We start from the raw sequence: 25,313 nt of genomic DNA, 5'->3' as shown, positions 1-25,313 counted from the left end.
CTTCGGGGAATGTCCACCAAGAATGAAAGAAGGTACTTTGTTGTCCACACTTCCAACAATTTGGTTTTAAATTTGGAGAGATCTTAGCCAATCTTGAGGGTGCCATATGTCAACGATAGAACATTTATGTTGATTTTCCTTGTATCCCGCCTATTTTGTTATTTTATAATTCATATTCCAAATCTTTTCCCCATTCTTCCAGATCAATAGTATGTCCAATGTTCCTACCCCATGCAATCATTGTTCCTTTCACAGTTTCTTGTGCTCTATCAAATTCTAATAAGTGTTTATATAACTTTGATAATAATTTCTCATCTGGGCCAATCACGCATATTTAATTCTTATTCACTTATTTACTGTAAGTGAAGAAACAAAGTGAATATTATGTATATATATGGGAATTATTTTATCAATGGCTGGAGAATAGAAATGGAAATTAGAAAATTAAAGATTTTTTTTTCTCTCTCTCTGTGTTTTCTCTTCCCTTTTCTTGTTCTTCTAATTTTTCTTTCTTTTATATTTTTATTTTACAATTCAACTTAATAAACATTTATTTTTTTATTTTTGTTAAAAAAAAGAAAACACAAGATGTGGGGCTAATTCACCTATGACGATTTTAAATCTCCCTCTTTTCCCCTTGTACTCTATGAGTAGCAAATTAGTCTATGAGCTGATGCCATTAAGGAGAAGCACTGTACTGATTACGGTCAGAAAAACGAACAACAGGGATTTTTTTTTTTTCTGAAAGACTGGAAAACCTTTTGCTGAAAAACAAACAAATGGATGATTTATGGATTTGAAGATGCAATGAGGGGAGAGGGGTTTGTAAAGTATTTAAAGGAGAGGAGGGACAATTGGATGGTAATTATCTTTTAAAAAAAGAAGGTTGGGAGTGATTTTTATATTATTTTAGGTATTAATCTTTTTTCCCTCTTTTTTTTTCCGTTCCTTGCTTTCTCCATTTCATCTTTTTTTTGAAGATTCAGGGAGGGAGAGAAGAAAGGAAAGAGAAGAAGGGAGGGAGGGAGGAAGGAAGGAAGGAAAGAAGGAAGAGGGGAGGGAGGGAGGAAGGATCCTCTCTCTCTCTCTCTCACTCTCACTCTCACTCTCACTCTCACTCTCACTCTCTCTCTCTCTCTTCTTTCTGATCTGAAAAGCCATATGGCTAGGCTTCTTTGCTAGTACCTTTCCTTAAGCAAAATATGGGAAATCAAGATTGGTTGCAGATGCCTGCAGAGATGATTGTATAATAGGAAAAATTCAAATGTTTCTGCCTACCTCTGAGCCACCTAGTCAGTAACTTCCAAACCTTTGGATCCTTCCTATGAGGTTTTCTTCTCCATTAAACTAAAGAATGGCCAAAACAATGCTGAATAAATTTTGGGCGAAGCACTTACGTTTGCGTAAGCTAAGCTTTTTCTGCTTCCCTCGCCCCAAATAACCTGCTCACAAGTTACCTGGGATGCTTGGAGAGGGGCTGAATAGAAAACTCAAAGGTAGCTGATGATATTGATGCTGCCTCCCTCCCATCCGCCCCCCCTCTCTCTCTCCCCTCCCTCTCCCCTACCCTTCCCACTCTCCCTCTCTGTCTCCAATTCTCCCTTTGTCTCTTTCTCTCTGTGTGTGTGTCTCTCTCTTCCTTTCTCCTTTCCCTCTGTCTCTTATTCTCCCCACCACTCTGTCTCTCTCTCTCCCCCACTCCTTTCCCTCTGTCTCTCTATCTTTCTCTCTGTCTCTCTTTCCCCTCCCCTTCTACTTCCCCCTCTCCCTCTATCTTTCTCTTTGTCTCCATCTCTCCCTCTGCCTCTCTCTGTCTCTCTCTTTCTTCCTCTCCCCTTCCCTCTGTCTCTTAATCTCTCTCCCTCTCTTGCTCTCTCTCCCTGTCTCTGCCTCTCCCACCTCTCTCTCTCTCCCTCTCCCCCTCCCTCTCCCTCTCCCCTCTGTCTCTCTCTCTCTCCATGTCTCTCTCACTCTGTGGTTCTCTCTCCCTTTCTCTCTCTCTCCCTTTCTTTTCTCCAATTCCCCTCTCTTTTCTGTTCTATCCTATCTATTCTTTGCGCAAGGTTCTCTTCGCTGCTGTAGATGGCAGCAGAAGCCAAATAAAAGAACGCAGATCCTGCACACACGCACACACACACACTCACACACACACAGAGTGTCACACATTCTTACTCAAACACAGAAGCATGTCCACTTTAAGTTAATTTGAGCATGACTCTGTCAGATCTGCACTTTAACTTGAGATCATTGCCCATTATTCCAAGCAAGGAGAGTGGATCAGGAATCCACAGAAGTTGAATTATAAAGGGCAAGTGCTTGATAATAGAATTGCTTAGACTAGCCAGACCCAAATCCTGCAACCATTCTTTATATGTTTTAGTCTCCAGGCCTTTGATCATCTTAGTTGCTTTTCTCTGAACTTTTTCCAAAGTCTCAACATCTTTTTTGTTAGTATGGTGACTAAAATTGGTTGCAATATTCCAGGTGTGGTTTTACTAGGGTTTTAAAAAGTGGTACTAATACTTCAAGTGATCTTGATCCTATGCCTCTGTTTATACTAAAGTCATCCCTGCAAAGAGTTAAACTGCAACCACTTATTTGCTTTTACAAAAACTGGCACTCAGTAGTTAGTGACAGAAATCGAAAAGTGCTGGGTATTAAAATTTATGCAACTATTAATATACTGCTTGGGAAGAAATCAAATTTTAATACTGATAATAAAGCATCTATAAAAAAAGTAGGAAGAATGCAAAAAAAAGAGAGAGATTTCGCAGGATTTGGTGTGAAGAGACAAATAACAGAGCTTTGGGATATATGACATTGAGCATAACATTAGCTGTGCATGAGGTAAGATTAAATGTTTTTAATGAACTCATCAGGCTGAAATTTTACAGTAAGCACCATGGAAAGCAATAGGATCTTGCTGCTATATAAGGCATGGATATGCACAATTCATTAATCTAATCACACTAAATTTTTATCACACTCTGGATCAGACTACAGCTCACTCTTAACCCTGGACAGGTAGTCCTCAACTTCTGTACACAATTGAGCCCAATGTTTCCGTTGCTAAGTGAAACATTCGTTAGGTGAGCTTTGCCCTATTTTATGATTTTTCTTGCCACAATTGTTAAGTGAATCATGGCAGACACTAAGTTATTTATTTATTTAATTTATATTGCTGCCTGTTTGCCCATGGCAACTTGAGGTGGCTTAAACAATGTAAAACCATATTTAAAACAAAAAATAAAAATAAAAGAAACAATAAAAACTAACAAAAAGAATGAAATAAATTAGTAAAATAAAATAGAACAAAATTTGGAACAATTTTTTAATTTAAAAAATTAAAAACTGACTCCCACCTCCTACCCCGACAAGAGCATCTCACACCAGCCATTGGAGGGGCTCCATCCCGCTCAGGGTTCTCCAGGCCTGCAGGCAAAACCAGGTCTTCAGTGCCTTTTGGAAGAGTGTTAGAATGGGGGCCATTCTAATCTCTGGGGGAGGAGGATGCTCCAGAGAGAGGGAGTCACCACAGAGAAGGCCCTCCAGGTGTATCTCCCTCAGGGGTGGGATCTGCAACATTCCCTGCCTTCCCGCTCTGATGGGTTGGGTAGATGTGACTGGCAAGAGACGGTCCCTCAGATAACCCAGACCCAAGCCACGAAGGGCTTTCAAGGTAAGTTAAGTTAGTAACATGGTTGTTAATACATTTGGCCTCTCTCTTAATTTTGTCAGTTTTGTCAAAGGGGGTTGTGTGGCCTCAGGATACAGCAATTGTCATAAATACGAGTCAATTGCCAAGTGGCTGAATTTTGATCATGTGACTATACGGATATTGCAACGGCCATAAGTGTGAAAAACAGTCAAAAGTCTCTTCTAGCTATTGTAACTTCTAGTAGTCACTGAATGAAGTGTTGTAAGTTGTACTCTGTTTCCCATAACACTGAAGTGAGATTTCCTCCTCCTCCTCCTCCTCCTCCTTCTCCTCCTCCTCCTCCTGAGATGGTATTCAGCAGGTTCTGACCAGTTCTGGAGAACCAGTAGCAGAAATTTTGAGTAGTTCAGAGAACTGGCAAATACCACCTCTGACTGGTCCCACTCCCATCTATTCTCTGCCTCCTCTTGAGTCCCAGCTGATCGGCTGGGTTTTCTTTTGTTGCCCTGCACAGGAGAACAGAGCTGGAAAGCAGGTTAGTGGGGTGATGAAGGAAAGCAGGTTAGTGGGGTGAGGAGGGAATGGAGATTTTACAGTATCCTTCCCCTGCCACACCCAGTAACCCACACCCACAGAACTGGCAGTAAAAGAAAATAATAATCCCACCACCTCCTTCTCCTCCACCCTGTTCCCTTCTAGCACTGATGATGTTACCTAGTTTGGTAAAGAAATTCCTGCAAGAAAACCATCAAGCTCAGAGAGCACCCAAGCTGTGTCCTTGTGGCCCAGATGGAGAAGGAAAGAGGCGAATCGGCAATCAGAACGGGCCAATCTCCTTTCTCTGTTTTGCTACGTTCTCCAATGATCCCTTTGAGTTGTCTCCATGAATGTCTTCATTAACCAAAAATGATGAGCCAGGTGCAGAAACGAAAGCCAAGGAGAAGAACACATTTTGAGGGGAGCAAGCAGCAATATTGGAAGAAATATATCCTTAATTTCTGCCTAATGGGAAATCCTTATGTCTGATCAATTTGAGGCGTTGGGAAGCAGATGCTTGCAATTACCGATCTTCATCAAAAGCAACGGCTGAGCGGGGGAAAGTCAATTGGAAACAGATTTAGGTCTTGTGTAGAAGCAGAAAGACGGCAGCCGAGGTCCCATTTCTCTGGTCAATTGCTGCAGCCTCAGGGTGCCACAATCGCTCCCCTGCCTGCTGGTGTTTATTCTCATTTCTGCATTCAGATGAGCTAAGAGGAGGGGCAGGTTTGCTATTACCCAGCGTCATATTATTATTATTATTATTCTTGTGAGTCTGTGTACCAGTTTGACACAGTACAGGCAATGCCCTTGGTTGCAGATAATTGCTATAATGTCTCTTCCTTAGCCTGCTAAGCAACTGGCCCGATTTATCCTTGAACTACTCTTTAAAAACCATAATGAACTGTTCCCAGTTTACAAAACATACTGTGATTTATGTTCATCCTCTGAGATCTTCTGGGAAGGCTCCTTGGATTGATCATTTTATGAGTAACTTGGCTGACCGTGTTGGCTCCTAATTCCTGGCCCCCTTTAATACAGGTGGCCCTTGACTTATGATCACCATCGAGCATGGTAAGTGAGACAACTGTTAAGTGGATTTTGTCTCATTGGTTCTTAAAGTGAATCACTGCAGTTCTTAAGTTAGGAGCAATAGCAATAGCCCTTAAACTTATATACTGCTTCACAGTGCATTTACAGCCCTCTCTGAGCAGTTTACAGAGTCAGCCTCTTGCCCCCAACAATCTGGGTCCTCATTTGACCCACCTCAGAAGGAGGGAAGGCTGAGTTAGCCTTGAGCCTGGTGAGATTCGAACTGCCAAATTGCAGGCAGCCGACAGTCAGTAGAAGTGGCCTGTAGTACTGCACTCTAACTAGTGCACCTCCATGGCTCAGAGTCAGTGGGGGAAGTAAAATGGTTGCTTAATGAATCTGGCTTGTCAAAAGGTGGCAAAAGGAGATTGCATGAGCCCAGACACTGCAACCATCATAAATATGAGTCGGTTGCAAAGCGTCTGAATTTTGGTCGTATGTGTGAAAAACAGAAGTCACTGTTTTCAATGCCATTGCAACTTCAAGTGGCCACTAAAGGAATGGTTGTAAGTCGAGGATTACCTGTATTAGTAACATTGGTTGATATCCTAAATATTTCACAATTAGTGTCAGGGTTCCAAATAATAAATCCACAGAAAGCAGAACTCTGAGGCAGGCAGATTCATAAAAGAACAATTTTATTGGAGAGATCATATTGGCACAAACTGGTAAAAACCAACTCTGAAAGTTCCCGCGATTTTCACTTGATTAACAAGTGAAAGTTCCCCCTTTTCCCAAACAAACAGTCATATTGTCCAATCAAGGTGCTGGTTGATGACATGGTAATCGGACTCCTCCTCTCTCCAGCCACCTGTTGGACTGTCCTTGGTTCCCACAGGAAACTATTTTGTTTTGGCTACCATAGTTTTTGGAATATAAGGCACTCTGGATTATAAGAAGCACCTAGTTGTGGGGAAGGAAAACAAGGGAAAAAACATCTGCCTCTGCCTCCCAGCAATTTGCCTCCTTGCAGCAAACAGTAAACAGCCTGGTCAGCTTCATCACAGTCTGATTTAACACAAGCAGCAGGTTGGTGGTTGGATCAGCCTCCTGGAATACTGATGATCACCTGTTCCAGGCTGCGGGGATCGCTGCTGCCCATCGCCACCACCACCTATCACTGCCTCTGTGCACCCCGTTTTTGCCTTCCACGTGCCCCATTTTCACCTCCACATGTCCCATTTTTGGCCCAGAGGGAATTACTTCTGCTGCCTATCACAAATTGCTGGGAGGCAGAGGATGAAGGGCAGGGGCTGGAAGGTGGGTGAGACTTCCGCAACATTAACTCTATAAGATACACAGACATTTCCACCCACTTTGGGATGGGGGGGAGGAGAAGTGTGTCTTATAGACCGAAAAATGCGGTATCTTCCCCCTCCCTATGCCATCTTCGCATTGTGGCAACCCCGAAGCCTACAACATGGCCCTAGACAGGTTTGCGTCAGAGTTGACAATTAGTTTAGATGAAAGGACTGTGCATTGTGCTCTTAGCAAGCGTGGGCATTGTCCTCTTGAAATCATGATCCGTTCCCTGTCACTAGTTTCTTGACAAAATGGCTGAGCTACTCTATTTTGCATTTATTTGGCTCAGATGCTCTTGAGTTACAGTAAAATTAAGTTGCAAGATTGTCCAAACTAGATGTGGTAGGGTGATCAAGTATATTATTGTGCTAATTAATTGGACCAGTGGGATTACACCTTGGACCATAAAATAGTTTCTCTGGTTTATGTCTTCACATGCTGTGTGGTCTCAGTGGTTTGTGAAGACCTGGTTTTACAGCTTCGTTTATGCAGATTTGAATGATTACAGCTTATCCAACAAGCCGAGGCTGAGAAATCAGGAATTAGAACTGCAATTTCTATATTTCTATATCCCCAAGGCGATACCTGCTTCAGATCTGGATGATGTGATAAATTACGAGCTTCCGTTCAATTGCTAAAGATGGCTCTTAGGTAGATATAGAAGGTGTTTGGTGCAATCTCACCAAAACTGATTGGTTATTAATTTTGGCCTCACTAGAACTAGACTTTTTTCCATCTTTGGTTTTTCTGAGGGGGTTGCTCTCCTCTGCTAAGAGCTTCTATCTTGGAATCTCCTGAATTCATAGCTTCTGTTTGAAGAGCAAGTAATGGCCATGGCCAAGAGAATCTCTATCTAGAAGCTACAGAATAACTGAGTTGGAAGGGTCCTTGGAGGTCTTCTAGCCCCCTTGCATAAGCAGGTGATCCTATACCATTCTGGACAAATGGCTGTCCATTAAAAAAAAAAACCCTCCAGTGATGGAGCACCCATAACTTCTGGGGACAAGTTGCTCCACTGATTAATTGTTCTATCAGGAAATTTCTGCTTACTTCTAGTTTGGTTATCTCATTGACTAGTTTCCAACGGTTGCTTCTTGTCCTGCCTTCAGATGCTTTGGAGAATAGATGGACCCGCTCTTTTCTATGACAGCCATTAGATATTAGAAGACTGCTATCATGTCATCCCTAGTCCTTCTTTTTGCTAGATTAGACAACCCTGTTAGGGATACACCCTAGCAGAATCTGCACAGCAGTCAGGCAGGCAGGCAAAATATGTGAGATAAACGTTTTTTGTAGCTTACACTCAGTAAAACAGATACACAGTGCTAATTAAATAGTTTATTCCGGTAAGAGTTATAGCATAGTCAAAACAGTCCATATATCATTCACTAGTCCAGTCCGTCCAGGGATTATTCAGTTGCAAATTCCAGTGTCGAAAAAGAGAGGTCAGTAAACTTACAAATATCAGTCCAGTAATATATTTCCTTGCAGTAGAGATATGAAGAACTCAAAAACTCCTCTCTTCCTTCAGCAACTCAGCAGTAGGGGAAACACGTAGTTAACAAACCATCAATCCATGCAATCCAATTACTTATCCAATTACAATCAATCAGGTTCTCTTGCTCCCTCTTATGGTGGTTTCACACCACACCCAAAATTACATGCTTTGCAGTTTTAAAGTGACACACACTTAAACTTACAATTATAGTTTATATATATTATTTTACCCAAACTACATTAGGTAACCTATGTTATTCCTAACAAACCCAATTCCTGCAACCATTCTTCATATGTTTTAGCCTCCAGTCCCCTAATCATCTTTGTTACTCTTCTCTGCAGTCTTTCCAGAGTCTCAGCATCTTTTTATAGTGTGGTGACCAAAACTGGATGCAGTATTATAAGTGTGGTCTTACTAAGGCTTTATAAAATGGTATGAACACTTTACGTGATCTTGATTCTATCTGTTAATGCAACCTAGGATCCAGAGGTGGTATTCAGCAGGTTCTGATCAGTTCTGCAGAACCGGAAGCAGAAATTTTGAGTAGTTCGGAGAACCGGCAAATACCACCTCTGACTGGAGATTTTACAGTATCCTTCCCTTGCCATGCCCACCAAGCCACACCCACAGAACCGGTAGTAAAAAAAAATGGAATCCTTCCACCGCTAGGATTGCATTACAATTGGCCCAGAATGTATGCAAACATAAGCTCATATACATTCTTTATGTGTAACTAGTAAAAAGGAGGGACAAAGGATTCATTAGTTGAACTTTATATCATCTAGGGACGAGGAAGTCTTCTCATTCAGTTCCAAAAACATCCTTTAGAATATAATTTGATCATTTCAATTGGGACACCCTAATTGATCTGATTTGGATGCTGAAAATGTACAGCCCCCTATATGAAAGTTATCCAAATCAGATTGGATTATATTGATTCAGTTCAACTACTTAAGCTTGAATCAATTCTTGTGTGGGGGGAAAAAAATAATGACTTGATTCTGTGATTTGATAGAATTGCTTTTGAAGTAGACTTTGGCATCACGCAAATGCACACCTCTTCCAGCAATTCCACACCTGAGCAGAGAAATAAAGTGACATGCGAGTCTGTCCTTTGAAAATTTACCCTTACAATCAACTCAGGTTTCATGTAGGGCTTAAAACAGAACACAGCAGCCTTTTTTACCTTGAAAGAAAGCCCATGCTGTTTTTTCCCCAACATGTATCATGATCGCTCACTGCAAGATCTCAACTCTGCCTATCCAGATGTGTTACAATCCCCAGTTAGCCCTGTTTCGATGCCTTTGTTGGGTGCCAATAGGGGAAGAATAATACAAATATTTCCTCCAGAAAAAGCAGCTGTCAAGTCATTCACTTCTGTTGAGATTAGTAAGGGCCTTTGTTTGTTTTTGCAGCTGTAATTCCTCTTAAACTCTTCAGCTTTTTTTTTATTTTAAAAAAATCATTCGGTAAGCATAGGATTCTTCAAAATTCCCCAGCTCATTTTGCAGTCATTTCGGTAGCTTCCTGTGATTAAGAATATATTGTGATGCTGTATTCGAGGCACTGTCCTATTTTATGCTCTAGTAATTATCTGTAAGCCTTTTTTAATCTAACACATATGTAAAGTCTTAGAAACAATGTGAAGTGGAGGATTAGACTGTAGGTAGAGGACTAAACTCTTAACGAATGTTCTCCATTTTAAATTTTGCCACTCTTGTGAACTTTGTGGGTGGCTTTGTGTTACTCTGTTAGGGAGAAATTAAATTTGCTAACAAAGCAAAGAAGTCATCAGCATTGGAGATAGTGTCCCTTTTTTTCAGGGGTCCAAGATAACTTGCCATGGCCAACTCATCTGGGCCAATTCATCATGAGACACTGTAGAAAAATGTGGGATAGACAGCCTCACCACCAGATGGATCTGTAAGTGGCTCACAAACTGTACTTAATGAGTAGTCCTTAATGGTACTACTGTCAGAATTCCAGTTATCGCCCTAATTAAATCATGAGCCTCGAGCCAAACTTCAAAAAACTTCAGAGGATTTATTAGGAGCAACACGACCTCTATGAAACAGACTCTGAGATATGTAATTTATAATCACCTACGACCCTGTTTCCCCACATGCCTCTTGGTGTATCATAATTCAGATTGGAAAAAATTGCAAAGAAGAGCAACCAAGATGATTAAAGGCCTGGAGACTAAAACATATGAAGAATGGCTGCAGGATTTGGGTTTAGCTAGTCTAGAGAAAAGAAGTCCTGGGGATAGGTCATGAGAGCAGTATTCCAGTATATGCAGGGTTGCCACAAAGGAGTGGGAGTCAATTTATTCTCCAAAGCACCAAAGGGCAGGACCAGAAACAATGGATGGAGACTAATCAAGGAGAAATTCAACCTGGAATTAAGGAGAAACTTCCCAAGACTGAGGACAATTAACCATTGAAGCGGTGCTTCATCACTGGAGACATTTAAGAAGATCCTGGACAGCCATCTATCTAAAATAGTATAGGGACCCCTGCTTGAGCAAGGGGCTGAGCTAGAAGACCTGCAAGGTCCCTCCCAACTCTGTCATTCTCTTATCTGTTTCTGCTATCAGTCTCGGCAGGTTTAAGATGTGTGGATTTCAATTTCCAGTATTGTCAAATCAATACTGTTTTGCTAGATTGTATGCAGGTGGATTCAAATAGCTTGTCCGCCCCACCTTCACAGCTTTTTACTTCATTTCTATCTCTTGTTCCTTGGATCCTCCTTACACTTCCATTAAACCAAGAATCTCTTCCATGGTGGGGATTTTTCAGCCTCCACATTGTCAGTACTAAGAAGATGTTGAATATGGAAACATCCTACTGTATCTTTGAGAAATGGTGGAAAAAATTGTCCTTTCCTAATTCTGAGGAAAAAGTCTTCCCAACTCTTCTTCTTATAGCTCTTTGAAAAATTTTGGAAGCTCCATTTGTGCCCAGCTTTACAGAAATTATTTTAAATATCCTGGTTTGATTGCAGTTGCCAATTCTTCTGGAATTTCGAGGGGTATCTTTTCCTCCAAAAATGAAAAAAAAAAAAGCCATTTCAAGTAGAGTGAGGAAAAGACAAGCAAATAAGAGAGCAGTTGAGCTGGGATGAGGAAAAAGAAAGCACCATTTTTTTTTAATAAAGTGGAATCTCGTAAAGAAGAGCTGCTAAATTATTTAACAGTGCTTCAATATTAAATTGATTTGCCACTTTCCTGCATTTTCATCTGATTATTTTAGAGCTGGATCTTCCTCTGTCCTTTGAAAGAAGAGGGGAATCTCAGCAAAGTGTCCCATCTCTTTCCTGATTGTAAAAAAATAAAATAAAAATACTGCTTATAGCCTTTGTTGCATTTAGCAGAAAATGAACGGGGATTCCAGGCGCTAATGGAATAAAGATTTGCTGCTGGATTAATTGTGGGTGATTGGGTTCACCCATTGCACAAAGTTTTAATGTCATTTGCCTGGTTTGGCTTGAAGGTTTTACATTTTGTTAAAATATTGAGAGGGGACAGTTGTGTATTAGACTCCAGCATCATACCTGAGCAGGTAGCTCAGAGCTCCATCATAAAATCAGATCCCCATTTGAAAACTTGCCACATTATTAATTTTTTATCCATCAAATGTCTACTTGACCCATTTCATCTAAGTGACTTCATTCATATGTCTCATTTGTTGAATAAGCTATAATGCCTTGGCTTCAGACTTCAGGATAAGCCATAGTTCGGTTTACTGTTGGGCAGCTGAGACAACTTGTGAAATTTTAAGAGTGTTAAAGACAAACTGCAGTCAGGATGATGGAGCAGGAAAAGGGGGTAAAAGAAAACGCATTGGAGTAACTTAAACTCTTGGAGTTTGACTCCTCCAAGAAAAACTAAAGTTGTTACACAGGATTTCTGAGTGATGTTTTGACATATTGGGTCACTGTTGGAAGGCGACATACATTCCAAATTTTATGTGGCATTGCATCATGGTTTTGCCACGAAACATATTCAGCAGAAAAGAGCTGGTTATTCTGAATCTTTGTTGTTACAGAGCTGTCTGGACAATGTGTTCCAGCTTCCTGAAAGTTTTCTTCCGCAAAAAAATGGCACCTGTTTTTCCTAATTCACTCTCAAGTGTTCTAAAGTTCTTTGGCAATTTTTAGAATGTTCCTTGGTGCTCTCTGAGCTTGATTTTTTTTCTTGCAGGCATTTCATTATCTAAGCTAGGTAACATGACCAGTGTTAGATAACATCATCATTAAAAGCACTATGAGATTTTAGGTAATCAAATGTCTGCAAAAAATGATCAAACTCAGAGATCTCCAAGGACCCCTCATTTCAACTCCAAGCTACAAATATTCTCATTTATTGATAATTTTTAGAATATATTGTTGAGTTTGATTTATGAGATGGCCTGTAGTCTCTTTCCTTCCTCCCTCCCTCCCTCTTCCTTCCTTCCTCTGTCTCCCTCCCTCTTCCTTCCTCTCTTCCTCCCTCTTCTTTCTTTCCTTCCTTTTTTCTTTCCTTCCTTCCTTCTTTCCTTCCTTCTTTCTTTCCTTCCTCTCTTCCTCCCTTCCCCCTTCCTTCTTCTCTCCTTCCCTCTTCTTTTCTTACTTTCTCCTTCCTTCCTCTCTCCCTCCCTGTTCCTTCCTTCCTTCCTTCCTCTCTCCCTCCCTCTTCCTTCCTTCCTTCCTTCCTTCCTTCCTTCCTTCCTTCCTTCCTTCCTTCCTTCCTTCCTTCCTTCCTTCCTTCCTTCCTTCCTTCCTTCCTTCCTTCCTCCCTGGTGTGAAAGATCAGGTCCACACATGAAGGTAAAATTAAACTGATTTCTTGCTACTCATGCTTTTGCACAGGAATCTTCTCAACTAAAGGTTAGCAGTGTTAGCTACAGATAAGGCATCCCTCCTGGGTTCTCCTCGATGATATTTCAGAGAAGGGCCCCTGAGGGTGGCCATCTTATCTGATGTGGAATGGGCAGGCACTTTCAGGAAGCAGCAGTCTTAGAAGTAAACTGGGAATGGTGGTTGCTTCAATTTAGTGTATGGTACAAATTCAGCCACTGTGATTTAAATGTGTGATATAGTGCATGGTTGAACTGAACTAATTGTGATTTATTCAACAAACTACGATCAAGCAAACCAATGATTAATTTAGCATGCAAGAGTCTTCGTGAGACTGTGTGATCATGTGCTGAGCCTTTGGCACTGAGTACCCATCCTTTGGAAAAGGACAACAGATGTTGTTTGATTTCGCCACTCCTGGAGCTGGTGGTCCAGGTGTTGGTACTATAAATGCCACAAAAACAAGAGAAGCACCAAGTGCCTTTTTGTGGAGTCTTTGTCACTCTAGAATCGTTTGTATACTGCTGGGATCCTGTGACATTTGCACTGCTTGAAAACTGAGTGGATTTATTTCTAGCCGAGCTGCAGAATAGTTGAAGTCACAGGAAAATCTTTGAAACGCTGCAACACTCTGGAGCTTTTGAATGGTCCATCTCTTGCCTTCAATTGCTTCTGGGCTTCAGCCCTTCTAGTAAAGGAAGGTTAGAGCATACAATATAGAAAAAACAGAGTTGGAAAGGATCTTGGAAGTCATCTAGTCCAACTCCCTTCACAAACAGGAATCTTATACAATTTCAGACAATTGGCTGTCCAGTCTCTTCTTGAAAGCTTCCAGGGATGGGACACCCACAATTTCTGAAGGCAAGCTGTTCCACTGGCCGATTGTTTTCACCAGTAGGAAATTTCTCCTAGGTTGCTTCTCCTCTTGGTTAGTTTCCACCCATTGGTTCTTGTCTTGCGTTCTGGTGCTTTGGAAAATAATTTGCCCCTTTCATCTTTCTGATAGCCTCTCAAATACCGGAACACTACTATCATATAGGTTGGCTGTTGCATTTGGAGATCTCTGAAAAAAAAGATCTGGATAGATTTTTGCACAAAGACAAAACATTAAGTACAATGAACGGGTGGGTGGGAGATATGAACTACATAGCAACAATGCATATTAGTTTCTTCTGTGTGAAGGGATGTTATTACTCTTGGATTGGCAATTGTTTGGGGCAAGGCCATGGTTAAATTCTTATTAGTCTCTTATTGGTGTTTGAAAGTTTTCAAAGGAACAGAAAACCATGCGATGTTTTCAAACTGTTCTGAGGATTGAGGAATGCAAATATAAAAGACTCTGGGGACAGAGTTAAAAGAGTTCCTCTTCAATTCTTTTGACCCTTATTTACCATCAAACTTGTTGTTAAAAGTTCACTAAATTCCTGTGCATAGGCATGAAAAATAAATCAGTTTGATTGGAACGTAATGTGTGGCCTTGGTACTTTCCACCTGACAGAAAATTATAGTGACAATGGGTGTACTGAATTTGTGCAATTAAGGCAAAGTCAAAAAAGGGCGAGAACTAACTATTAAAATGTTTATAACAGTGTCTAAGGTTAAGCCAAGAAGAACCTGAAAATCTTTTCTTCCTTTGAGTGCATCCACTGCAGCCTTCCTTAAGTGGATAACACCCCCGCCCCACCCCCCCGCCCCCCAAAAAAAACACCAAGAAAAAGTTACTTACTATTCTTGGCATGAAATTGTATTTTCCAACATCTGTGCTGGGTTTTATGTCTTCTGTCTCTTAGTCTCTGCTTAAGCTTCCCATGTGTGTTTTGCCATTTTCAGAGGTGTCTCTGTCAACTTTTCAACCAGCTGCCACAATTGTAAGAGCAGCGTTAATGACTAGAGCTTGCAAACTTTTGCTGCTGCCTTTAGAACTTTAATTGCCTAGTTGTCTAGTTGTATTTGTTGTCTTGTTGTATTGTTAACAAAGACATATATGACCAAACACAACTAATGACCAATGCAATTGACTAGCAATCCTAGAACTAAGGAACTAATTGGCAAATGTTGCTGATAAACCTTGTCAGGTAGCTTTTGAGCCGCTGGACTGTCATACTGTTCAATCTTCAGCCCATGGAGCTGTTTCTTGGCAGAAATACTGGTGGGGTGTATTGTGCAACTTACCTGCAGCACTGTTCCATCAAATCAGTTGTGTCATGCTTGTGTGACTTGCAGTTCCCATTTGTTGCTTATTGCTACTATTTCACGGGAGGTTTTGCACATCAGGTTTTTAAGTTCTGTTCCCCTCTGGGCATTTTTCCATATGCATCAGATGGTGTTGACACTGGCTGTGTATCCTCTTAGTATCTGTGCTATGCCTGCTTATTTCTTTACTGGTATCTAGTTATATCACTTTTAAAAACAAAAAACACACTGGTATCTCCTTAACTACAATAAAGAAATGTTATTCATGGATTAAACTAGGAGATATATTTGGCTTGGCACCAAATAAAATCACGCAAATGGTACTGTTTATATATATTAAAAAAGACACCACAATTTTTTAATATGTAAAAAGAATTCAGGAGTCAAGTAATGGTGGGAACGGAAATTTAAATTAATGATTAAATATTAAAAGCAAAGGGCATAACTCCTTAGCTTGGTCTTTTCAGTGTAAATAGTAATTCACCCGACCTTTAGCATAACATTTATTCTTGAAGATGACCTTTATAATCCATTCATGGACTTCTTTTTTTTTTTTTTAACCCGCATTGAACTTATGTATGTTGCTTGCCACGTTCTTCCTTTCTTTGCATTCTGGACAAGCCTCTGGAATCTTTTATTAATTGATAACTGGGAGATAATGGATTAGCCCATGTTAATTTGGGGAGGGGGTGGACGACAGATTTTATTAACCATTCCCAATTAACATTTTTTGAATTTTTAAATGACTTTTTTTTTAAAAAAAGTAAGAAATTTGTAGTTAAGGGTCCATTTTTAATATAACCTCTCATAAGATCTGCATTTGAAATTCATTTCATCTCAAGGGATGGTTGATTCACACATGACAGTAAGCTATGGTGTCAGGATTCTGGCAGTTACCCCCATTTAAATCATGAGTCTTGAGCCAAACTTCCAAAACTTAAACATAATTTATTGGGAGTTAAATCATCTGGCACTGCCTGGGTCAGTGGTGGGATTCAAAAATTTTTTAGTACTGGTTCTGTTGGCATGGCTTGGTGGGCGTGGCAGGGGAAGGACACTGTAAAATCTCCAGTCAGAGGTGATATTTGCCGGTTCTCTGAACTACTCAAAATTTCCGCTACTGGTTCTCCAGAACTAGTCAGACCTGCTGAATACCCACCTCTGGCCTGGGTGTAGTCAACTCAGAGGCACATAATTCATTGTCACCCTTCAGCCTGGTTTCCCCCCCACCCCCTGGGTGTATCATAATTCACATTCTCCAATGGGATACATCCACAGCTAAGAGTCATCAATCATTCTCTCTAGTTAGAATTTTGCACGGCAGAAATTTCAGTTACCTAGTTACTATCTTTGAAAACATTTATGGAATGCAGTTTGGGTTTGCAAGCTGCTGCACTGCTCCCCCCTCCCTTTCTGCTGGCAACTCTAAAAAGACCATAGAAATATTTTATGAGTTGACATATGGTTTATTTAGCCAGGATTTACTGCAAAAATGCAGTACAGACCTCTATCTGGATTTGCACCGCGGGGTCTAAATCATGTGCTACATATTTTATAAGACATAATAGTTCTGTTCAAAAAATATTAGAGGTTTGTGTGGCACAGCAGAGTATCTAAATCCATCTTTTTAAACCTATTTATGGCTTTTGAGACCTTTGTTTTTATTTTGCTTTTTCTGTGTTAAGATTTTCTATTTCTCATCCTTTTACATATTTCATTAAATGCCATAAGATTAATAAATGTAAATATGAAAGCTACTTATTTTTACAGTTTACCCTTAGCATCATTTTTTTAACCTAACTTTAACATAATATATTCTTTATATAGTCTTTCTGTTGGAATCTGAAGTAAGCTTCAGGCAACTACTTGCTTCTAAACTGTCTTCTCACTATTCCCAGGGAGTTTTGGGTTAAAGGATTTCCAATTATTTCTTGGTTTGTTTACATAGTTTAATCTATAATATTTTCATGGCAACAATGTTTTTAATTATTTCAGGACCTCTGAGGTCTAGAAGCTAATGTGTATGGTTTAAGGTAAATAGTGAATACAATTTAAATGTACTGATAATATACCTCAAATGCCTTTTAGCAAAAAGTTTGCATTCAATTGCAGAAGTTTAGTGTTGGAATAAGTTTACAATACTATCTTTGGATATGCACTAGTGAGTGATTTTTTTAATCAAATATGATTCAGTTTGTGAAATGAGAGAGGTGATATAGCCAAAACTTTTATGGAGGCTGAATGATGTGATAGGTAGTATTGGAGAGAAGTAGAAATGAAAGAAACTGAAAATTTGCTAGTTAAGAGTTCCATCCATCCATCCATCCAAGATAGATGGAGGCAACCTGATCTGATTCATCAAAAACTGAAAAATCAATTGATTCCTCTTGATGCACACCAGAGCAACTATACACAAGAACAGTTTTTTTCCTGCATGCCATCAGTCTGCTAAAAAACTAATTCTCACAACACTGTCAAACTATTTACTAAGACTTTGTTTCTATTGTTCTTTTCATCCTTCCTATTACCTATCTCCTTTTCTACTTATGACTATAACCTTGTTGCTTGTATCTTTACAGTTTATATTGATATACTTATTTAGCATCCTATGACTATCACTAAGTGTTGTGATGACTGTGATCATGATTTATCACTTATATCTTTTATGTACACTGAGAGCTTATGCACCGAAGGCAAATTCCTTGTGTGTCCAATCATGCTTGGCCAATAAAGAATTCTATTCTATGAAGCAACTTAGAGATCTCAAGTTGCTTTGGGCTACCACTATGGAAGAAGGCTCTTCTCAGATCTACCTTCCCCAAATGTTTTGCCTTCAGTGGCTTCAAGATATTTGCCAACCACTCAGCTTGTAAACCTTGATTGCATATCAAAGGGTTTGGGGCTGGTGACTTTCTGCTTGATCATGGAGAATTTGGAACAAGAAGCTTAGTATGTCCCTCAACCATTATTGTTAGGACATGCTCTTCTCAACTTTCTGCTACATGAAAGTTTAATGGGGCAGAGAAACCTTCAAATTTCTCTGAACCACACTGACATCAAGATCATGGGGGCTTCATGCTGGTCTTCTAAGAGAAGGGACTACTGTTTTGACAAAGCAGGTTCAAGGTTGATGCTTTGTTCAAAGCTTTGTCAAAGAAAAACACTCCTTTGAAACTTCATGAAACATTAAGAAACTTCTTGGGTGAGAAGCAAAATGTTTTTAACAGAAAAAAACCCAAGAACATCCACATCTTTTGAAAAGCCCCTTTGGGAATCTAGTTCAATAGCTTAGTAGTGTTTTGCTGGTTTCCTTCTGTCAGCCATCTTGTAACTATCAAAATGAGATTTGGAACTGCCAAACAGTTGTCTTATCAGAAGTAGGATATTTCTTTCCTATGTTATATCTAGGCAATTTGAAGATTTAGCATGATTACACAGCCAATTTCTATCATCTTTATAGATCCTCAGATGTTTCTTGCTACAACTCTAGAGCTGGAGAAAGTTGCATCTTGATAATAATGCACTGTGATCTTTGATACTACTCTGTACATAGGAGAAAAAAGTCACCTCATCCTATTAGTGGACCAAATGATGATATGCATTTCAAAATCTGCCAAACAACGAAACACAGGAAAGCATTTATTTAATTTCACAAGAAGCCGTGGTGACACAGTGGTTAGAACTCTGCCCACAGTCAGGAGTTTGATGCTGAGTGATCAAGGTTGATTCAGCCATCCATCTTTCCAAAGTTGATAAAATGAGGACCCAGATTGTTGGGGGCAATATGCTCATTTTGTAAACTGCTTAGAGAGAACCGTAAAGCACTATAAGTGGTATATAAGTCTAGGTGCTATTGCTATTGCTAATAATTGGTTTGTAACTCAGTTGCCATAGTATGAATGATGCAATGGGAGAATTAATTCTTCTCATTACTTCTGAAACTCTTTCAATTTATGGAATTGCCGTCCAAATACATTATTGTATGTCGGCTTTATATGAGGCAGTTTGCTGTAGTGGTTAAGGCAACAGGCTAGAAACTGGGAGATTGTGAGTTCTATTTCAACTTTAGGCACAAAGCCAGCTGGGTGACCTTGGGCCAGTCAGCTCTAGGAAGGAAGCACTGGCAAACCACTTCAGAAATCTTGCCAAGAAAACTGCAAGAACTTATCCAGGAAGTGTTCGAAAATGAGACACAAATGAACAGAAGAAAAAATATACACTTTAGACAAAGCAATTGTGGTTCCTTTGATAGAGGGCTTGATGAGGCAGATCCAAAACTGTTTTTCATCAGTCACAATTAACAGGAAAGCACTCAAGTCAGAGTGTACGAAACCTTTTCCCTGGGAATGAAATATTCAAGCTGAGTGGTATATTGCATTTGTAGATGCTAGCCATATTTTTTCCGAAGGGCCAGAGAGTTACATAAAGGGTAACACATAGGCTAAATTGTCCTTGAAATTGACTTCCTTATTTTATGACTTTCTGAAGGGATATTGGTGGTTTTTTCCCCTTTCATGCAATGTGAAACAATTTACATGGTAATAAATGATAGAGATTGTTCAATGTATTGTTAGGACATTGTTGAACTCCGAAAAGGTGTAATTGTTCTTGCTTACATTCATTTCTTAGCCTGAGGGATACATGCTATTTTTTTTAAGAACCCGAAAGCAAGAATCTCAAATTTATTTATTTATTCTCTAAAGGCAGATAATGGGTGGTGATGTTAATGTTTAAAATTTGGCCCTCAGAGGATGCTTTGGCAATAATAATAATAATCTTCTTCTTCTTCTTCTTCTTCTTCTTCTTCTTCTTCTTCTTCTTCTTCTTCTTCTTCTTCTTCCTCCTCCTCCTCCTCCTCCTCCTCCTCCTCCTCCTCCTCCTCCTCCTCCTCCTCCTCCTCCCATGTCTAGATCAAATTTTAAACTGCCAGAAAAAAGTTTGGCTTGGTGTTGGCCAAAAATAAGTCATTATCCATACATGTTTCTGGTAGTAACTGACATACCAGCTGATTGGCTTGGTTGTGTGTCTTCTCTACATAGGCAACATGTGGCTGGCTTTGGTGGTCAAACATAAAACATAAAATTCATTAAAAAAAATAAAAAATGGTTACAGGAACTGGGCTTGGCTAGTCTAGTGAAGAGAAGGACCAGGGGAGGCATGATAGCAGTGTTCCAGTATTTGAGGGGCTGCCACAGAGAGGAATGGATCAAGCTATTTTCTAAAGCACCTGTAGGCCAGACAAGGACTAATGGATGGAAACTGAACAAGGAGAGATTCAACCTGGAAATAAAGAGAAACCTTCTGACAGTGAGAACAATCAACCAATGGAAAAGCTTGCCCTCGGAAGTTGGGGGACCACCATCACTTGAGACTTTCAAGAAGAGATTGGACTCCCATCTGTCAGAAATGGTGTAGGGTCTCCCGCTTTGGTGGGGGGTTGGACTAAATGACCTCCAAGGTCCCTTCCAACTCTGATTATCTGTAATCTGGTCATCCCAAATGATGTCTTAGGGTTCTTGTTCTGCCAGGGATGAAATGTAATTAAGGACTAGAATGACTTAGTTGTAGGCCTGATATCAATGCAGGTCCAAATCTCTAGACAAAGATCCAGAATCCCAAAGGTTGAGAGCTAATAGCAGATTTTGGGGAAAGTGAAAAGTATCAATAATTGGGCTGGTGTCAACTGTGAAATGGATCAGGCTTGTGGCAGCCATCTTTCAATTTCTCAGCTTGCCACACATTGGTGGGGGAGGGGAGGAGGGAGCTCTGGAATGTCAGACCAGAAAACAGCAACAGATCATCCCATGGGAACCCAGGTCATCACAACAGTTGCTGGCCAGAGATTGAAGGGAGTTACCAAAGCGATGCCAGAATACCTAATTGGACAATGTGACCTGTGACAATGAGGGTGGGCATTATCTATTCTTTAATTATACAAAAACCACACAGGAAATATTTAGAGCTGGTTTTGTTTTCATCTGTGCCGAAGTGATATACTCAGTAAAACAGTTCTTTCAGAAAGCTGAAAGTCTCAGAGTGCTGAATTGATTGGGTTCATCAGTCAGAACCTTGATAGCTGGCAGAAGAACCTGAGAAGAATCCAAGAAGAATCTTGAGGCTGGGTCAAGCCAATGATAGTCCCACAAGGGACAACCAAGGCCATTCAAGGAGCTCATAGGCATGGATTCCATGCCTATCTTCTAACATTACTGTCCAACAGTTGGTACTTAGACAGTTAGTACCTGGTAATATAACAAGCAACCAAGAAATAATGTATAATAATAAAACAAAAAATAAGCATGAAAGCCAGCTGGGTGATTTGGGGCCAATCACCAGGAGATGGTGAGTTCTAGTCCTGCTTCAGGCATGAAAGTTTTCTGGGTAACTTTGGGCCAGTCACCAGGACAGTGAGAACTCTAGCCCTGCCTTCAGCATGCAAACTGGCTGGGTGATTTTAGGCTAATCACCAGGAGATTGGGAGTTCTAGTTCTGAAATCCTTCCTTAGGCATGAAAGTTGGCTGAGTGACTTTGGGCCGATCACCAGGAGTCTGGGAATTCTAGCCCCGCCTTTAGCATGAAAGCTGGCTGGATGACTTTGGGCTAATCACCAGGAGACTGGGAGTCCTAATACTGCATTAGGCATGAAAACTAGATGGGTGACTTTGGGTCAATCCTTCTCTCTCAGCCCAACCCACCTCAGAAGGTGGTTGTTGTGGGGATAGTAGAAGGAGGAAGGAGTATTAGGTATGTTGACTGCCTTGAGTTACTTATATAAAGTAAAAAAAAAGCAGGATAAAAATATAATAAATGAATAAAACATTGTAGCAAATGGATATTGGTAGCTCTATATTTCATGAAGATGTTGTCCAATACCCTTTTCAGTTCATCCAAACTGCTGGCAAGTGCCAAAAAGAACAAGGAAACCGGGTTGTCTGAAATGGATGCCTCTCACTAAACTTTGTTTTCCTTTTTTTATTTTTTAAAAATATAACTGAGATAATGAGTCACTTGCTGGTTGTAGAACTCAGCATTTGATTTTTCAGCCCAAGCAGAAAAACTTTGGGATTTTTCAGCTCAAGCAGAAAATGAGGAAAGCATGAAAATTAAATATTTATGTTGTTTGGGGGATTTTTTTCCTGTTTTAAAAATATTTATAAAGAATATAGGTGCTTTGGCATTAAGCTTAAAAATGTATGTTTCCCTATTAAGCATTAATTGTATACCTTCAGTAATTATCTGTCTTTTAATAGTTGAATATATACGTATCTATCTATATCTATATCTATATCTATATCTATATCTATATCTATATCTATATCTATCTATCTATCTATCTATCTATCTATCTATCTATCTATCTATCTATCTATCTATCTATCTATGGTATTCAGCTTTGTTCGGGTATTTTCCCACATCATTATAGTTGTGCTTTTAAAGTTGTAGCAATGTTTCAGCAGAATCTCATCTGCCATCATCAGGCTTCTGTATTGTGTTTGTGAGTCAGACTTTAAAACAGATTTAAAAACAGAAACGGCTGTGAAAGTCTGACTCACAGACGAACACAATACAGAAGCCTGATGATGGCAGATGAGATTCTGCTGAAACATTGCTACAACTTTAAAAGCACAACTATAATGACATGGGAAAATACCTGAACAAAGCTGAATACCGTACATGTAAGTACCCGCAAAAACTTAAGATATATCGATATATCAATGTATCTATATATCTATATATCTATATCTATATCTATATCTATATCTATATCTATCTATCTATCTATCTATCTGAAAATATATGTTGATTTTAAATAAACTTTATTTAAAAAAGAAAGAAAAAAGAAAAAGGGAAGAAAAAAAAGCTATTTGTTAGCTCTTAAGGATAAGGTAACTGGTTACCTAACTCTGAAGTTGGTGAGAAGAGATATCTAATCTTTCCCAAAGAAACATATAAACATCCCTCATTTCCATATACTGGGATATAATCAGAGACCTTGGGAAAGATGCTGAGGCCCTAGAAAGAGTGCAGAGAAGAGCAACAAAGGACATAAGGGATCTGGAGGCTAAACTGTATGATGAATGAGGCATCCTTGGTGCTCTCTGAACTTGGATGTTGTCTCTTGCATACATTTCATTACCTAAACTAGGTAACATCATCAGTGTTCATGATGTTACCTTGTTTGGATAATGAAATATTTGTAAGAAAACGACCAAGCTCAGAGAGCACCAAGGACCCCTCAAATATTACAAATATTATCCTTTATTGGCACCATATTAGTGGTGATATGATACTGGTTTGGACCGGTTCAAGCAAACCGGTAGTAAAAAAAAAGCCTCCGACGATCAGCTGAGATGAGAAAGAAGAGAAAAGCCCAGGATCTGCTCTTCCACCCGCCCCTGCGCTTTTCTCTTCTTTATCTTCTCAGTTGATTGGTACTGCAGGCCTCCGCTAATGGGGTGAAAGCTGCACATGCACGTTAGGCGCACACATGATCACCCAAACCAGTAGTGGAACAGGTAGGATCCCACTGCTGCACCATGGGATGAATGGTTGCGGGAACTTGGTATGTTCAGCCTAAAAAAGGGGAAGGTTCAGGGCTGATAGGACAGTTGTCTTCCAATCCTTGAAAAGCCATCCCAGGGAAGTGGGGGATGAAGCACCAGAAGGAACAACAAGAAGCAACAGGTAGACATTTGTTAAAGAGAGATCCAACCCAGAGGTAAAGGAAGTTCCTTGACGGTGAGAACAATCAGTCAATGGAACAGCCTGCCTCCTGGGCTTGTGGGTGCTGAATCAGTGGAGGTTTTCAATCATTTGACCAGATAGTATAAGGTTTCCTGCCTTGAGCTGGGGGTTGGACTAGAAGACCTCTGAGGTCCCTTCCAGAATAACAAGAGTTGGAAGGGACTTTGGAGGTTTTCTGATCCAGCCCTCTGCTCAAGCAGGAAGCCCTATACCATTTCGAACAAATAGTTGTCCAATTTCTTCTTTAAAAAACTTCAGTACTGGATCACCCACAACTTCTGGAGCATGTCATTCCACCGCTTTATTGTTCTCACTGTCAGGAAATTTCTCCTGAATCCTAGCTTGGATCTCTCCTTGGTTAGTTAGTTTCCATCCTTCGCTTCTTGTTCTGCCCTCAAGTGCTTTGGAGAATAGCTTGACTCCCTCTTCTTTGTGGCAGCCCCTGAGATATTGGAACACTGCTATCATGTCACCCCTAGTCCTTCTTTTCATCAGACTAGACGTACCCAGTTCCAGCAACCATTCCTTATATGTTTTAGCCTTCAGTGCCCTAGTCATCTTTGTTGCTCTCCTCTGCACTCTTTTTAGAGTCCCAACATCATTTTTATATCCAGTCCTATGATTCTACGTTTTATGTTCTAAGCAAGCAGCAGAATTGTCAAATTTGTTTCTCACATCCTTTGTCCCCGCCCCTCTCTCTCTTAATTTCAGAGCCATAAAACTGATGCTGCAGAAGTGACCCCTAATGCCAGGACTGGTCCACATGGTTCAGTAAGTTGAAACATTTTGTTGAATGGATTAGACTCTAAATCTACTTTTTCCTCCTCCTTTGCATTTTCTTTTGGTCTGTGGCTCTTTCCTCACCCATTTTTGATACGCGCAGGGTCCTTGGTGGTCTCTGAGCTTGGTTGTTTTCTTGCAGATGTTTCATTACCCAAACTAGGTGATCTCCTTAGTTTATATGTGGACAGGTGGATCTTGCGTTGCTTGGAGCGAAGTGAATTTCAGATGACTATCTATTTTCAGCAATATTGATATGAGCAGAATGGTGATTTGGTCACCAAAGGCGGGGGGCTGGTTCAGAAAGGGACCCTGTGTAAGTTCATTAGAGACCTTGAGATATCCGTTTTTGTATGTTGAACAATTGTTGGATGTGTGGCGGAGCTCAAGATGGAGTAAGTGAGTAGGAAAAAGGCTTTTCCAGAATGGTTTTTCTTGGGGTGATGCTGAAATCATGCAAAGGGTTGGGAGAGAGATTGGAAAAATTAAATAAATAAATAAAGTCAGGTTGGATAGGTGAGAAAACAAAGGTAGGATTAAAATGAAGTTTATTCATGAGTTTGCCTTTTCCCTTCCTTCCTTCCCTCCCTCTCTCCTTCCATTTTTCTTTCTCTCTCTCTCCTATACCATCTCTATACTGCCCTTCTTTCTTTCCTCTCTCTCTCCCTCCC

General features: G+C 40.1%; 1 protein-coding gene across 7 annotated transcripts in view; it reads left to right on the top strand.

Annotated features, from left to right (window-relative positions):
* RBFOX1 (RNA binding fox-1 homolog 1) overlaps nt 1-25,313 on the top strand; it is a 1,842,789-nt gene that overhangs the window by 190,914 nt on the left and 1,626,562 nt on the right. For all 7 annotated transcript variants that reach the window (XM_087912645.1, XM_087912641.1, XM_087912643.1 and 4 more), the window contains exon 2: nt 24,574-24,633. In XM_087912645.1, the coding sequence (XP_087768771.1) occupies nt 24,574-24,633 (60 nt within the window). The remainder of the gene's footprint in view (nt 1-24,573; nt 24,634-25,313) is intronic.

The sequence above is a fragment of the Pseudonaja textilis genome, chromosome 14, assembly GCF_049901715.1.
Source record: "Pseudonaja textilis isolate UNSWEBS1 chromosome 14, rPseTex1.2, whole genome shotgun sequence".
Taxonomy (NCBI): Eukaryota; Metazoa; Chordata; class Lepidosauria; order Squamata; family Elapidae; genus Pseudonaja; species Pseudonaja textilis.
Note: the sequence above shows the minus strand (reverse complement) of the source record. Positions and strands in the feature narration are given on the sequence as shown.